This window comes from Polypterus senegalus, chromosome 15, assembly GCF_016835505.1.
Source record: "Polypterus senegalus isolate Bchr_013 chromosome 15, ASM1683550v1, whole genome shotgun sequence".
NCBI classification, from domain to species: Eukaryota; Metazoa; Chordata; class Cladistia; order Polypteriformes; family Polypteridae; genus Polypterus; species Polypterus senegalus.
In genome coordinates, this window is record NC_053168.1 from 86,847,374 (window position 1) to 86,861,577 (window position 14,204).

The 14,204-nt window shown below is 36.0% G+C and overlaps 1 protein-coding gene across 4 annotated transcripts in view; it reads left to right on the top strand.

Moving 5' to 3' along the window:
• The window catches only part of runx1t1 (RUNX1 partner transcriptional co-repressor 1), a 161,489-nt gene extending 156,827 nt beyond the window's left edge, over window positions 1–4,662 (top strand). For all 4 annotated transcript variants that reach the window (XM_039736443.1, XM_039736444.1, XM_039736445.1 and 1 more), the window contains one exon: window positions 1,031–4,662. In XM_039736443.1, coding sequence (XP_039592377.1) covers window positions 1,031–1,309 — 279 coding nt within the window. In that variant the 3' untranslated portion in view covers window positions 1,310–4,662. The remainder of the gene's footprint in view (window positions 1–1,030) is intronic.
• The last annotated feature ends 9,542 nt before the right edge of the window (window positions 4,663–14,204 follow it).

Sequence of the window (14,204 nt, forward strand, 5' to 3'; positions counted from 1 at the left end):
AGTTTCTTTAAAGTGGATTTCCAGTAGAACCTTTATGTTCCATCTCTGAAGCACACACTGAGCTCACTGAGGGCTGTGTCTTTTTGTCTGAGCAAAAAATAACCTTTAAATTAATAGTGTGTAGTATACACTAAACATATTACATGACTGGTATGTACACATTAAAAGGACATGAAAATTATTGTCAAAAAAGAGAAAGTTGGCAGCCATTACATATTTGCTGCAGAGGCAACATACTGTGCCCTCAACAAGCATGTCATTTCACCCACCAACTTTCTTTTAATAATTTTAATGAGTCACACATGGTACATATTAACTGGCTTTTATTTACTAATATTTGCTCTTTTGTTTCCAGTACAGGATAGATACACTTTAATTTTGCTCTATAAAGTGAAAATTATTTCTAGTAAAACCACTAAAGGATTGTCATTTATTTCAGATTACTAATTTGTTTTTTAAAAGATGGGAATAATTTTAAGGAAATGGGAAATCAAATATAGAGCATATGGTTCTAATCATTTCCTTTTTTAGCCTGTGCTTTTAATCATTTTGCAAAGAATGCTAGCTCACATCTGATTTTAATCATTCTAGGTTATTTATTTATTGTACTGTCTCTGTTACTATTAGTGCACGATTAACACAACTTAGCATTTAATAACACCTTCAAAAAGAGTCAGTTACTGTTTATAAGATATTTCTGGTTTCTGAACCCCTTTAGAATTATCCAAAATATGAATTTAGAATGGCTACCTACAGGAATGGAGTGAAAGAAAAACACATTTCAGACTTTGTTGCAGTTGTAACCATATCATGAAGTTGATGGAGTTATCAGCATATCATGTTTATAATTTGTACTTAACTTACCTACTTATGTTAATTTTCCACCTGCTTAAATAATTTACTGTTTATGTTAAAGTGTAATTTATGCAATTGTGCTTGTTATTGATAAGAACATTATAAATTCACTTTGCTTAAAGCCATTTTAAAAAAATATATTTTAGTCTCTTTTTTTCCTTTCTTTTCACTGCAGAGTTGTTGGAACTGTGGGCGCAAGGCAAGTGAAACATGCAGCGGCTGTAACACAGCAAGATATTGTGGCTCCTTCTGCCAACACAAAGACTGGGAAAAACACCACCACGTATGTGGACAGACATTACAAGCACAACAGCAAGGGGAGACCCCTTCAGTAGTTGGTTCCTCTGTGACCCCTAGCAGTGGAGCTGGAAGTCCTGTTGACACACCACCCACTGCCACACCCAGATCAACAACTCCAGGAACACCTTCCACAATAGAAAACACCCCTCGTTAAAAAAAGATTTTAACTTGCAACAAATATTCACCACAATAACTGCTCTAAGATTATAAACTATACTACAAAGAAAAGGAACTTGTCTTGAAGGAAAAACAAAAGGCCAGTAATGGGTCATATTGACTTACTATTAAGAAAAGCAAAGATATTCGTTGTTCTTTTTATTCTTGTAAAATGATGAAAATAAAAACTGAATAGACATCAAAGAATAACAAAAAAGTAGGTTTGACCTCTTCCCCTCTGTTTTTCCAGTAGCTGGGATTTTAAACTAGATGACCTCATTAATAGACGCTTTACCAAACAGCAAACCAAGGGACTGCTAATTGCTGTTGAAAGCAAAAATGCTAATATTCAAATATAAAAAAGGGACACATTGTTCTTTGTAACCATAATGAAAAAAAGAAGGAAAAAAGAAATCAAACCCCTAAAGGGCATGAGCATTGGTTAGACATTCTAACGAGAAGATGAATGGCGTCTGTGGGTGACTGACTGAACTTTGAAGACCTGCAATGAAATGCACAGATGTTCAGCAGATTGGAAAAAAATCACAGATGTTCATTCTTATTTTAACTTCTGAAGAAAATATAACAACATCCAGGTCAGCGGAGTGAAAAATGAAAGCTGTTTTTGGTGGGACGTATGGAAGCAACAGCCACAGCAGCAACAAAGGGAAGAAAATGCCATAAATATTAAACGAGGCTTTTGTTGAACAATAATGAAATAATGCAGATGAGTAAAAAATAAATATGTAAGGAACACAGCCTGCAGGTGATTAGCATTTTTCGCCAGCTTTCGGATCAGCCAGCTGCCCCTTATAACTCTACAGCATTGCTTCACTTTTACAAAGTTCCATATAGTGAGACAATCAGGACGTTTCCTGCTCATTATAACAACATCGGACAAAAAACAAGAAAGGTACATTACCACCACCTTGGATACAGTTCCGGCCCATTCATTTTTTGGCACCTCATACTTTTTTTTTTTTTTTTTTTTTTTTTTTTTTTAAATCCTCTTGGTGTTAGCCCCTTCTGTCCTGTGAGGTTCCCAATGGTGATTTTCTTGTACATGTGTTGGACAAATGTGAAGATGCATTGTAGTTTATTCATTACCCACCATTTTAGTCTCCTAATTCTTAGATGGTGAAGAATAAAACTGTAATCTTTCTATGCTGCTTTTATATTTGTTGTATTAGTGATATTTCTCAAGTAGTTCAAAAACAGAGAAAGACAACAATGGAAACCTTATTTTTCTTTTTGTCGTCCTCAAGTAAAGAAAAAGCTATCTCTCTGAGCTGCTATTTCACTCTGTTAGGATCTTTTCTGAGAATTAGCATGCTTCACGGAATGCTAACATGTTGATGTTTTGTACAAGGGATGTACATAATTGTATTTTGCACTGTCACAAAGACTCCCTAGGCATGCTTTTTGGCAAACTCTCTATTAAGTATGCTAGAGCCATTTTCACCAGTTTTATCTGTAGTTGTACAGTACCTGTGAATTTCATTTTTTTTCTCTGCAGAATAATTCAAACCTCACTGTCATTAGTGATGTTTTGTAGACATATAACAACTTCATAATGTTTAACAAAATAAAATTAGGACAGTGCATGCATATCACTGCAAGGTTGTTGAGTATTGCTGTTTTTACAAAATAAATAAAATGATTAAAAAGGAAAGTAAACTCTCCAAATGCTGAGGTGTAGATTGACAGCTTTAACACTGCTGAATGCAAGGTTATACAGTATTACAAGAATATTAAAGGGAAGTCAGCCAAAGACCGATCCGAAGGACCAAAATCTAATTTTACTTAAGAAAAAAAATACACACACACATAAAATACTCTGTAATCATGGGAATTTATTTCTTAGTTTCTTACAAATGATCAGCAGGTGAACCAGTTTCCACATTGTTTTTAACTGAAGATAAAATTAACCCTTTACTGTCTAGAACTCAGAACTGCTAAACAGCCTGAGACAACAGCACTAAAGACAGGACTCCTGTGTAGCCATTTAGCTCTTTTTGCTAATAAGGAAACTTTTGCATCTAAGCAATAATTTCTAAAGTAACTCAACCCCCACCACATGTACACGCACACACACACACGTTACATTGGTAAACTTAATAATTATTTGCTTGATTAACTGATATCAATCATGTTGCATTTTTCATTCATGGCTTATTTGACTGCCTCATAACAGAAGTGGTTGAGCAAGTATTTCTACTTTAGAAAACTACAGCCATTAAAATAATGAAATGTTCTAGATGGCATTCCATACAATAAGTATATTTTCATATTTGTCAATAGTGATTTGTGTCTGCCAGCCAAAGACCTTGCTTCCCTTCAAGTTACAAGTCTGGCTAAGTTGCAAGCACAATGCAAACTACACTCCAGATTTCATATTGTGTCCAAAATCTGCAAATCTACATTTTACTTGCTATGACCTACCACACTGGTGCATATTTACGATAGATTAATATGCCTCCAAAGGCAGAAAATCAGCAGAAAGAAGACATACCATATGTTCTTTATGGTCTTATAACATGGTGCTAACAGATTAGTTTTTAACCTCACTCCCGTTTCATGTCTTTGGCTTTGGGACAGTTTGACTCTGGGGGATTTATCTCTTAAAGTAATTTTTGTAGATCCTCACCAATTTACCCCAGACTGTGTTCTTGACTATAAAGGGTTAAATAATCCAAAAAGGTGTCTGACACCATTTATGTCTCAGAAGCTGTGATTTAATGTGAAACAGCATTGCTGTTTTAACACTAGTGTATTGTATAATTTAAAAAAGGGATTAATTCTTCATGTTGCTTAAATTCAGGGCACCCTGGGTGAAACAAAAGTGAATAAATAACTAATACTAGAAAGTGACTCTTTGAGCTCAACCTCCTCCTCTCTCTTCTGTTTTGCTACAACCTCCTCAGTGGCAAAAAGTTTCACTCTACCTCTGACAGCATGTATATTGCACCAGTAATGTATCTAGTTACTGGTCTAGTCAAACCAAATGGGCACAAGAGAACAGGATACCAAAACTTAAAGCTCATACAGCTGCAAACCATATCACTTCTTGGTAACAATGCAGACCTCATAAAACTAAAAAAAAAAAAACAAAACAAAAAAAAAACAAAAAAAACTTTTGTTACTTTCATTAATGCTTGTCACTTATATACAGATTATGTGAAAAGTATAATTTGTAGTTCTAACACATTTACAAAAAAGTTATTGACTCCATTCGATGAAATTTACAAAGCGGTCGCTGAAAAGAAATAGGGCGTCCTCGATATCACTATTCTCTATCTCTCTCTCACTCTCTCTCTCACTCTCTCACTTTTTTCTAAGACCACCCACCCCCCCTTCTGTTGTGAGACGTGCTTGTGACAGGGCCGCCTGTCTTTGTTGTGTAGGTGCATGTCATGGGGATTAATTAAAAGTAATAAAAATAAATAAATTAGGAGGCTGTTTATTTAAAGCATGCCTATGTCTGGAATACTTTGTAAAAAGTCTAAAATGATATGAGGGACACACACATGCAAGCTGGAGACTGTTGAAATGCACATTGAATTTTGTTATTTGGGTCTGCAATTTTATTGTGGATAAAAAAGTAAACAATTAAAAAAAGAAATTGAGGTTGTTGTGCAATACATAATTCAGACATGTACCACAAGTTAATGGTAGACTAACACTGGGGGGTCTGTACATCATGCTTTTGTCAGCATAATCTTGAGCTTTTCAGTCTACTATGTCAGAACTGTGGTTTCTTGTTTATTCTTTGATTTTCTTTAGTTGGACTGTAATGTATGGTCTGTCAACCTGTGAATCTTTAAAGTATGATTCAGGTATTGTTGTACTCTTTACTGTGTAATAAAAATGTTAATATCTGTATAATAATTTCTTACATTGTGTCTTTTTTATTTTTTATAACTACATTTAAAATTAGCATTTAGGCAATTATAAAGATATCTAAAATGTATCTATTTTGGAGTTTGAAACTTTGCAATAGGATTGTTTTTACATCTTAGTGAGAGGTGGATCAAGAAATAAAAGATCCTCATTATATACCCTGATTTGTTTGACATTAACTCTGTCAAGCTTACCAGAGTATGAGATACCATTAAAGACAGAGTGGGGTTAAAAATTATTCACAAGTCTTCACTGTTTTATATTATGCTATGTAGCAGACCTGTGCTGAAATTATTTAAATTATATTTTTCCCATATCAAGAAATGCTCAATACCTCACAATAGCAAAGTGGAAACAGGTTTTAAACATTTTTTTGCAAAAGTACTAAAGTTAAAAAGAAAAAAAAATGAAATATCACATTAACATGAGTATTCAGCCTGTTCGTAAGCCATGTTGTCTTGGCTTTGTGCTTAGAATCCTCATCCTGTTGGAAGGTGACTCTTCAGGCCAGTCTGAGCTACAGAGTACTCTGGAGCAGGTTTTTTAATTAAGGATATACTAAGTTTCCCTCAACACTGTCTAGCCTCCCAATTCCTGCCACTAAAAAAGAATCCCGCAGCATGATGCTGCTGCCACCACCATGCTTCACCATGAGTGGTATTACACAGGTTACACAGCAGTTCCTGGTTTCCTCCAGATTTGACCTTTATCTTGGTTTTATCAGACCAGAGAATCTTGTTTTTTTAGTTTGAGAGCCCATTAGGCGCCTTTTTGCAAACTCCAAACATGCTTCAAAGTGTCTTTTACTGAGGAGAGGCTTCTGTCTCTCTACACAGTCATAAAACCAAGATTGACAGAGCTTTGAAGTGATGCTTATCCTTCTGGAGATTTCTCCCATCTCCATAACTGGTTCTCTCCTACCATGACCATTCTCCCACAACTGCTCAGTCTGGTTTGATGACCAGCTGTAGAAGAGTCACGGTTCTTTCACACTTCATCTTTTTAAGAATTATGAAGGCAACTTGGGAACCTTTGGTGCTGCAGCAACTGTTTTTGTAGCCTTTCTCTGATCTATGCCACAACACAATTGTATCTAGAAATTCTGCAGGCAATTCCTTTGACCTTGTGACTTCATTTTTTGCACTGATACACATATGGGATCTTATATAGGCAGGTGTCTGCCTCTCCAATCAATTAAACTGACCACAGTTGAATGCCAAACTAGGTGTAGAAACTTCTCGATGATCAGTAGAATGGGGCGCACTTGATACAAATTTCAAAGAAAGCAAGCTCTGGGGATTTGGGCAGGAAAACAAAACTCGTTTTATTTCTTCTCAAGACTACACTTGAAATGGCATAAGTAATGAATTACAACTATCTAGTTACTTCAATTAAGTATATTAAGTAATTGTACTTTTTTTTTTTGTTTTAAATGTAAATACTTTGATATGTTAATATTGTTATTTTTTTCATAACGATCATTTCCAAAGTACAGTTTGTTTGACTGACAACATGCAAAAACCAGTAGTAGTTAATGGTAAAATAGATAAACTACACACAAAACTGTAGGAGCAGTGAGTCAGCGCATAAAGGTAAGTTTTAAAGAATAGGCTTAGAAGGTCCAGATCAGCTCATACACAGTGCCCCAGTTATGCTAATGGATAGATAGATAGATACTTTATTAATCCCAAAGGGGAAATTCACATAATCCAGCAGCAGTATACTGATACAAAGAAACAATATTAAATTAAATAGTAATAAAAATGAAAAGAATTAAAATAAAATTAATGTTAGATTTACTCCTCCGGTGGAATTGAAGAGTCGCATAGTGTGGGGGAGGAACGATCTCTTTAGTCTGTCAGTGGAACAGGACAGTGACAAAAGTCTGTCACTGAAGCTACTCCTCTGTCTGGAGATGACACTGTTAAGTGGATGCAGTGGATTCTTCATGATTGACAGGAGTTTGCTTAGTGCCCGTCGCTCTGCCACAGATGTTAAACTGTCCAACATTAATGCTCCATGGTATGCTGTTAGACGCACTTTTTTTCATTAAAATAAACAGCAATGGAGAAGAAGTCAGGTGATGTGATGAAAAGGTGGGAATGTGATGGCGTTAGCAGATTAACTCATTAACTGGCCACATTTAGATAATCACTTTTGTTTGATGGACATTGCACACTTCACCTGTATTTTGTAGTGTCAGCTTTAGGTCCTAAAGGCAATGGAGGATGTGGCATTATATGCATTACCCCTTACAAAGGAAAACCTGAATTTGTTTCTGATGCACATTTTATTATGAGCATGTTTTGTGCTCTCATTCTTGTACCCCTTAACAAAAAAAACATTGAAACTTCTGTGCCCTTAAGGCAAAAGAAGGTTAAAGTGCTCTAAATATACTTCTTAGCTGCTCCTCAGGGGGTCTGAAAGAGTTTCATGCAGGGTAAATATAAAACGGCACTGATGAAATGAAGACTTGATTGAATACTGGCATTTTGTGAAAGGCACAAGTAAATGAACACAAGAAGCACATTCTCTGGGCACATACAGTATGGTATTTGTGCCACAATATTTATTACCTATACAAAGCTTCAGGGAGTGAGTGTGTCTGAAACTTACACTGTAATATAGCATTCACAAGCAACCTCAATCCAATTCAGGGTCTCAAGGGTATGAAGGTTATTCTGGCTACACTTGGCGAAAGGCAAGAAACAGGGCGGTGGTCCATCATTACAGGACCCACTCATGCACAAACCAACACATTCAGGCTACTCTGAGAATCGACACTCAACTCTTTTCACACTTCCGTATATTTTTTCTTACAGGTAAATTCTGTTATCCAAAACAATGGCAGAATTATGAAACAAGAGCTTCTGCAGTGTCCATGTGTCTTCAGATTATGATCAACAACATTCTTGCCTTACTTTTAACAGCTTTTCCACTGACGGAACACAGAGAAGAAAGTCAATCCAAGCAATCAAAAGCGAAGAAGGATCACATTTTGTTATACAGTGTATGCCATGGCAACAGGTATGTTTGTAGCTGAAGCTTCAGATCTGATGAGTATGTGAATTTTTTTGTGAGTCTTCTTAGCTGTAACAACTTTGATGTTGTAGTGACATGGGGATCGGCTTTTGAAAGGGCAAATGCCTGCCTTGGAGTTAATGTGTGTGAGTCTGTGCTGATGGAGGTCATCACAACAGGTTACTTCTCAATGGAACATGATAAGGCCATGGCACCTGCTCCTGGTTAGTATATGTAACCTAACATAAATGTGATACCATTTAATACATTCTTTTCTTACTAACAATACAAAACCATACATTTAAAACAACATATAGTACTGTAACAATATGTGTTTCATGGCAGAATCTTAATGGATAAGTTTGGCATTTTTCAAGTCAAAGTTATTTCTTCACAAACATGCTATACACAGTATACGTTTGCCACACAAATTGTGTGCTGAAGTTAATTGTGTTCTATAAATAAAAAAAAAGTCTCGCCCACACTGGCACTTTACATTGTAGTCTATGGTGCACAGAAGAAAAGCTTAAAAATATACAAATACGTCCATTGTTCAATCCAAGGCAGTTAATCTGTGTTTTCTGATTACACACACATTGTAAAATAGCTTATGCATGACATTTTTGAACAAAAAAACACCAACATTATGAAATTCATCCATTGTAAAAGAAGATCAACTGTGCACGATAGTTCAGCACTTGGTATTCCTGCGCAACAAAATTTCACCCCTACAGGATGTGGTTTTCCCCCCCAAGAGACCAAATCCCACTGAATGTTTGTTTTCATTTATTTCCATGTTAAATTTGAATTTGCACAAGTCAATAGAAAATGTATCCTTAACACGAGAAAAAGAGCACCAAGAATATGCAATAAAAGGAATATTTCCAGATCCCTTTTGTTGCCACAGACATCTATTGGAAACATAGAAGACACATTTTAATACTTAACAGCTTTCTTGGTTTGAAAATGGGCATATTTGGTAAGTTTTTGAGCCTTTTCTTCATGCCCCATACCCTCCATTGTAAAGCGCCAGAGCAAGCACAATGTTTTTTTTAAATTTATGGAAATTGCTTAACTTTGGAACACAGTGGCAAATACTTCTTCAAGCGGGATGGACTGCATCCGAGTAGATTTGGTGCCCGGGTCCACTCTGAAAACATTCCTAAGGTAATTCGTCTATCTTGACTGTCTACTTCTACTTTTAACCCCTTCCGTAATGCTACTGCTTTGATAGGACATAATGGCTTAACACAGTCTTCCGTTAAAGTGCACAACATTATTAATCTAATAACAAATCTTAATGCACGTAAAAAATCTAGGCAGTGCGGCATAAACACCAATAATTTAATTGTAATTACTACTTCAGATCAACAATGCATTAAAACTATAAAAACGGATTGTAGATTACATAAAAAATACACACAGAGTGGCGTTAACAAAAATAACTTAATTTTTGTTCCAAAAACCAATAACACGCATAAAATTCAGCTCTGCCCTTCAGAAACATTAAATATGGCACTATTAAATGTTACAGCTTTAACTAACAAGACATTTTTTATAAACGATCTTATTAGTGATAGAAACATCAAGTGAAACATGGCTTAGCTCAGATGGCGCGGCTGTTTTAATCGAATCTGTGCCTCTGGATTACAGTTTTACTCGTGCAGACCGCCAGGGGAAAAAGGGGCGGATTGGCAAACATTTACTCGAGCCGATTAAAATGTAAAGATGTTAGTTTTGGTAAATTTAAGTCCTTTGAGTATCTCACCGTTGTTATTCATGGAGATTCTCGCGTTCTAGTTTTATCCGTGTATAGACCTCCTAAATATAACGCGTCTTTCTTTGAGGAATTCTCTGACTTAATGTCAATTTTAATTATGAACTATGACACACTCTTAATAGTCGGCGACTTTAACTTTCATATCGACAATCAGTGTGACCAAAAAGTAAAAGAATTCATGAACCTCCTGGACTCTTTTGATTTGAGACAGCTCGTTAATCAACCTACACATAAAGCAGGTCATACGTTAGACTTAGTAATTACCAAAAGACTTAAAGTTGATATTAGTCTATCAGACCACTTTCCTTCTACTATTTAATATAGAAATAAAGATAGAAAACACTAATGAGAAGCATTTTGTTAAAAAACGCTTCTTTGACTCATCAGCAGCTTTAAAACTTACAAACATTCTAAGCAATCAGTCCGTTTATAATGCCAACTATAATAGCGAGGATAATGTAAATAGTAAAGTGGAAAACTTTAATTCTAAAGTAAGAACTGCTGTTGACATAGTTGCACCTGAAAAGACAGTTAAAAAATCCTCTAGTACTGTTATTCCATGGAAGACCCAAAGAGTGTCTGATTTAAAAGAACATGTCGTAGAGCTGAGCGTAAATGGAGGAAAACTAAACTAACTATCCATTATGAGATATTGAAAGTTAAAATAACAGAATACAATAACACAGTCCGTCTTGAGAGGCGCTGCTATTTCTCTAATATTATAAATAACAATGCTAGTAATCCCAGAGTCTTATTTTCAACAATTGACCGTCTGTTAAACCCAGGTAACACAAAGGAATGCCCCCAGAATACTTCCAGTGAAACCTGTGAGAACATTGCTGTATTTTTCAATCAAAAATTAATGATATTAGAGATAACATAGTATATCTCCCCAACACTGCAGAACCTCCAAAGCCCCGGTACTCCATTATAAACAAATTAAATGCTTTCACCAGGATAGATTTACCTGAATTACATAGTATAATCTCTCAACTGAAACCCTCCACCTGTGTCCTTGACCCAATACCAACAAGGTTTTTTCAAAGAAATATCAGGCGTGCTAATTGACAATATTCTTGACATAGTTAATTCGTCATTAGATACGGGGGTCTTAAGACTGCTGTAGTTAAACCCCTGCTCAAGAAAATAATCTTGACCCCTCTGCTTTGAAAATTTTAGACCCATCTTAACCTGCCCTTCTTAAGTAAAATTCTAGAGAAGGCAGTCATTATGCAGTTAAATGACCACCTCAATAAACATGCTATTCTTGATAAATTTCAGTCAGGTTTCAGAACAAATCACAGCACAGAAACTGCACTCGTTAAAGTAGTAAATGACTTGCGGGTAAATGCAGACAGAGGCCATTTATCTGTTCTCATCCTCTTAGATCTGAGTGCTGCATTTGACACCATTGATCATAATATTCTTAGAAATCGCCTTAGTCAATGGGTGGGCCTCTCTGGCAGTGTCTTAAATTGGTTTGAATCCTACCTGGCAGGAGAAAATTCTTTGTGAGTTGTGGTAATCAAATCTCAAAGACACATGATATCCGATATGGTGTTCCACAAGGCTCTATCCTGGGTCCGCTGCTTTCTCAATCTACATGCTTCCGTTAGGTCAGATTATCTCAGGTTACAACGTGAGCTACCACAGCTATGCTGATGACACACAGCTGTACTTATCAATAGCACCTGATGACTCCGACTCTTTCGATTCACTAACACAATGTCTTACTGGTATTTCTGAATGGATGAATAGTAATTTTCTCAAACTAAATAAAGAGAAAACTGAAATTTTAGTAATTGGCAATAATGGATTCAATGAGGTTATCAGAAATAAACTTGATGCATTAGGATTAAAAGTTAAGACGGAAGTAAAAATTTAGGGGTAACTGTTGACTGTAATCTGAATTTTAAATCGCATATTCATCAGACCACTAGGACAGCATTTTTCACTTAAGAAACATAGCAAAGTTAGACCTCTTATATCATTGAAAGATGCTGAGAAATTAATTCACGCTTTTGTTTTCAGTAGACTAGATTACTGTAACGCACTCCTCTCAGGACTACCCAAAAAAGACATAAATCATTTGCAACGAGTGCAGAATGCAGCTGCTAGAATCCTAACTGGGAAAAGAAAATCCGAACACATTTCTCCAGTTTTGATGTCACTACACTGGTTACCTGTGTCATTCAGGATTGACTTTAAAATTCTGCTTATGGTTTATAAAGCCTTAAATAATCTCGCTCCATCTTATATATCGGAATGCCTGACACGTTATATTCCAAATTGTAACCTTAGATCCTCAAATGAGTGTCTCCTTAGAATTCCAAAAGCTAAACTTAAAAGAAGTGGTGAGGCGGCCTTCTGCTGTTATGCACCTAAAATCTGGAATAGCCTGTCAATAGGAATTCGCCAGGCTAATACAGTAGAGCACTTTAAAACACTGCTGAAAACACATTACTTTAACATGGCCTTTTATAACTTCACTTTAACTTAATCCTGATACTCTGTATGTTCAATTCATCATAATAACTATTCATGGTGGCTCTAAAATCCGTACTGACCCCTACTCTCTCTTCTGTTTCTTTTTCCGGTTTCTTTGTGGTGGCGGCCTGCGCCACCACCACCTACTCAAAGCATCATGATGCTCCAACATTGATGGACTGAAAGCCAGAAGTCTACGTGACCATCATCATCAGGTCCTTCCATGAGGACCCTAAATACAAAGAGGACTGTTTGACTTATGTTAGGTAGATTGCCTAGAGGGGACTGGGCGGTCTCTTGGTCTGGAACCCCTACAGATTTCATTTTTTTTTCTCCAGCCTTTTTTTTTGTTTTTTCTGTCCACCCTGGCCATCTGACCTTACTTATTCTATGTTAATTAATGTTGACTTATGTTTATTTTTAATTGTGTCTTCTATTTTTCTATTCTTCATTTTGTAAAGCACTTTGAGCTACATTTTTTTTGTATGAAATGTGCTATATAAATAAATGTTGATTGATTGATTGATTGAAATACGTATATACCATGTTTGTAAAGAAAGATCTTCAACTTGAAAAATACTAAGCTTATCCTTTAACAACTCATTTACTGTACAGCAAACATGAAAAACTTGAAATAATACAAAGATAAATAGTCACTAGGCACACGTAGATCGAATATGGCCAACTGATAAGATTACAACTAATTTAAATCATTTATTCTATATTACAATGTACTGACAATCAGTCAAAACAGAGTGAGTTAATGTAAAATATGGAAAAACCACAGGATACATTCAAGCGAAATATCCGTATTCACTCATTCACACTAGGTAAATCTGAAGTTGACAGTTATTATAGTATACATATCCTTGAGTCACAGGAGAGGAGCAGAAATAGGTAGAGAAAAATCACAGAAATGTAAGTCTTTAGGGATATGAGACACTGGCACTGACCACTTTTGCCATCTTCATCACTAATTATCACACTCATTGTTCTTCATGAGTGTCTCAAGGACAAAAGAATGACTTGGTTTGAGCAGATTTCTAGCAGCTCAGCTTTGTTGAAATTTCTAAACAATTTCCAGACTGACAAAGAAAAAGTAACACTCCTGTATTCCCTGGGTCTTCTCCCAGTGGTCAATGCCTGATATGCCTTTCGAGAGTGACCAATGAGACTTCTAGTGATCCAGAGGTTCTACTGTGCTCCTTTTTTCCTCTGAGATTGTAATGCTCCCAACATTGTGTGAACTCAACAACCCTGTGCAAGAAATTAATTTCACTTATTTCCCCTTTCCCAATCCTCATGCTTTATACGATATTTGCAGAACAGCTGCTGAAGAGCTATGTTAATTACATAGTCTCCTCTACCTTCACTTATGAATAAGATCTGGAAGTACTTAAACCCCTCAACATGGGGCAGCTACCTGATCTTATCCTGCAGAAAGTCAGGGACTCTCTTCAGAGAGAGGATAGTGACATCAGCTATGAAATCTTTAAATCTCCACGTGACAGATTGATACTAATTTGTGAATTACTATAGGTAACTGCAAATAGCAAGGATGTAATATTCAGTTATAACAAACTGGATACTGTTGAACGTTAGGTTGAAGGATCATATCTAATCAGTAAAAATGATGAAAAGGAGAGGTATTAGAGGCCCACGCTCAATTTAACAAGATTAATCCTAAAGTCAAGTATGTTAACAC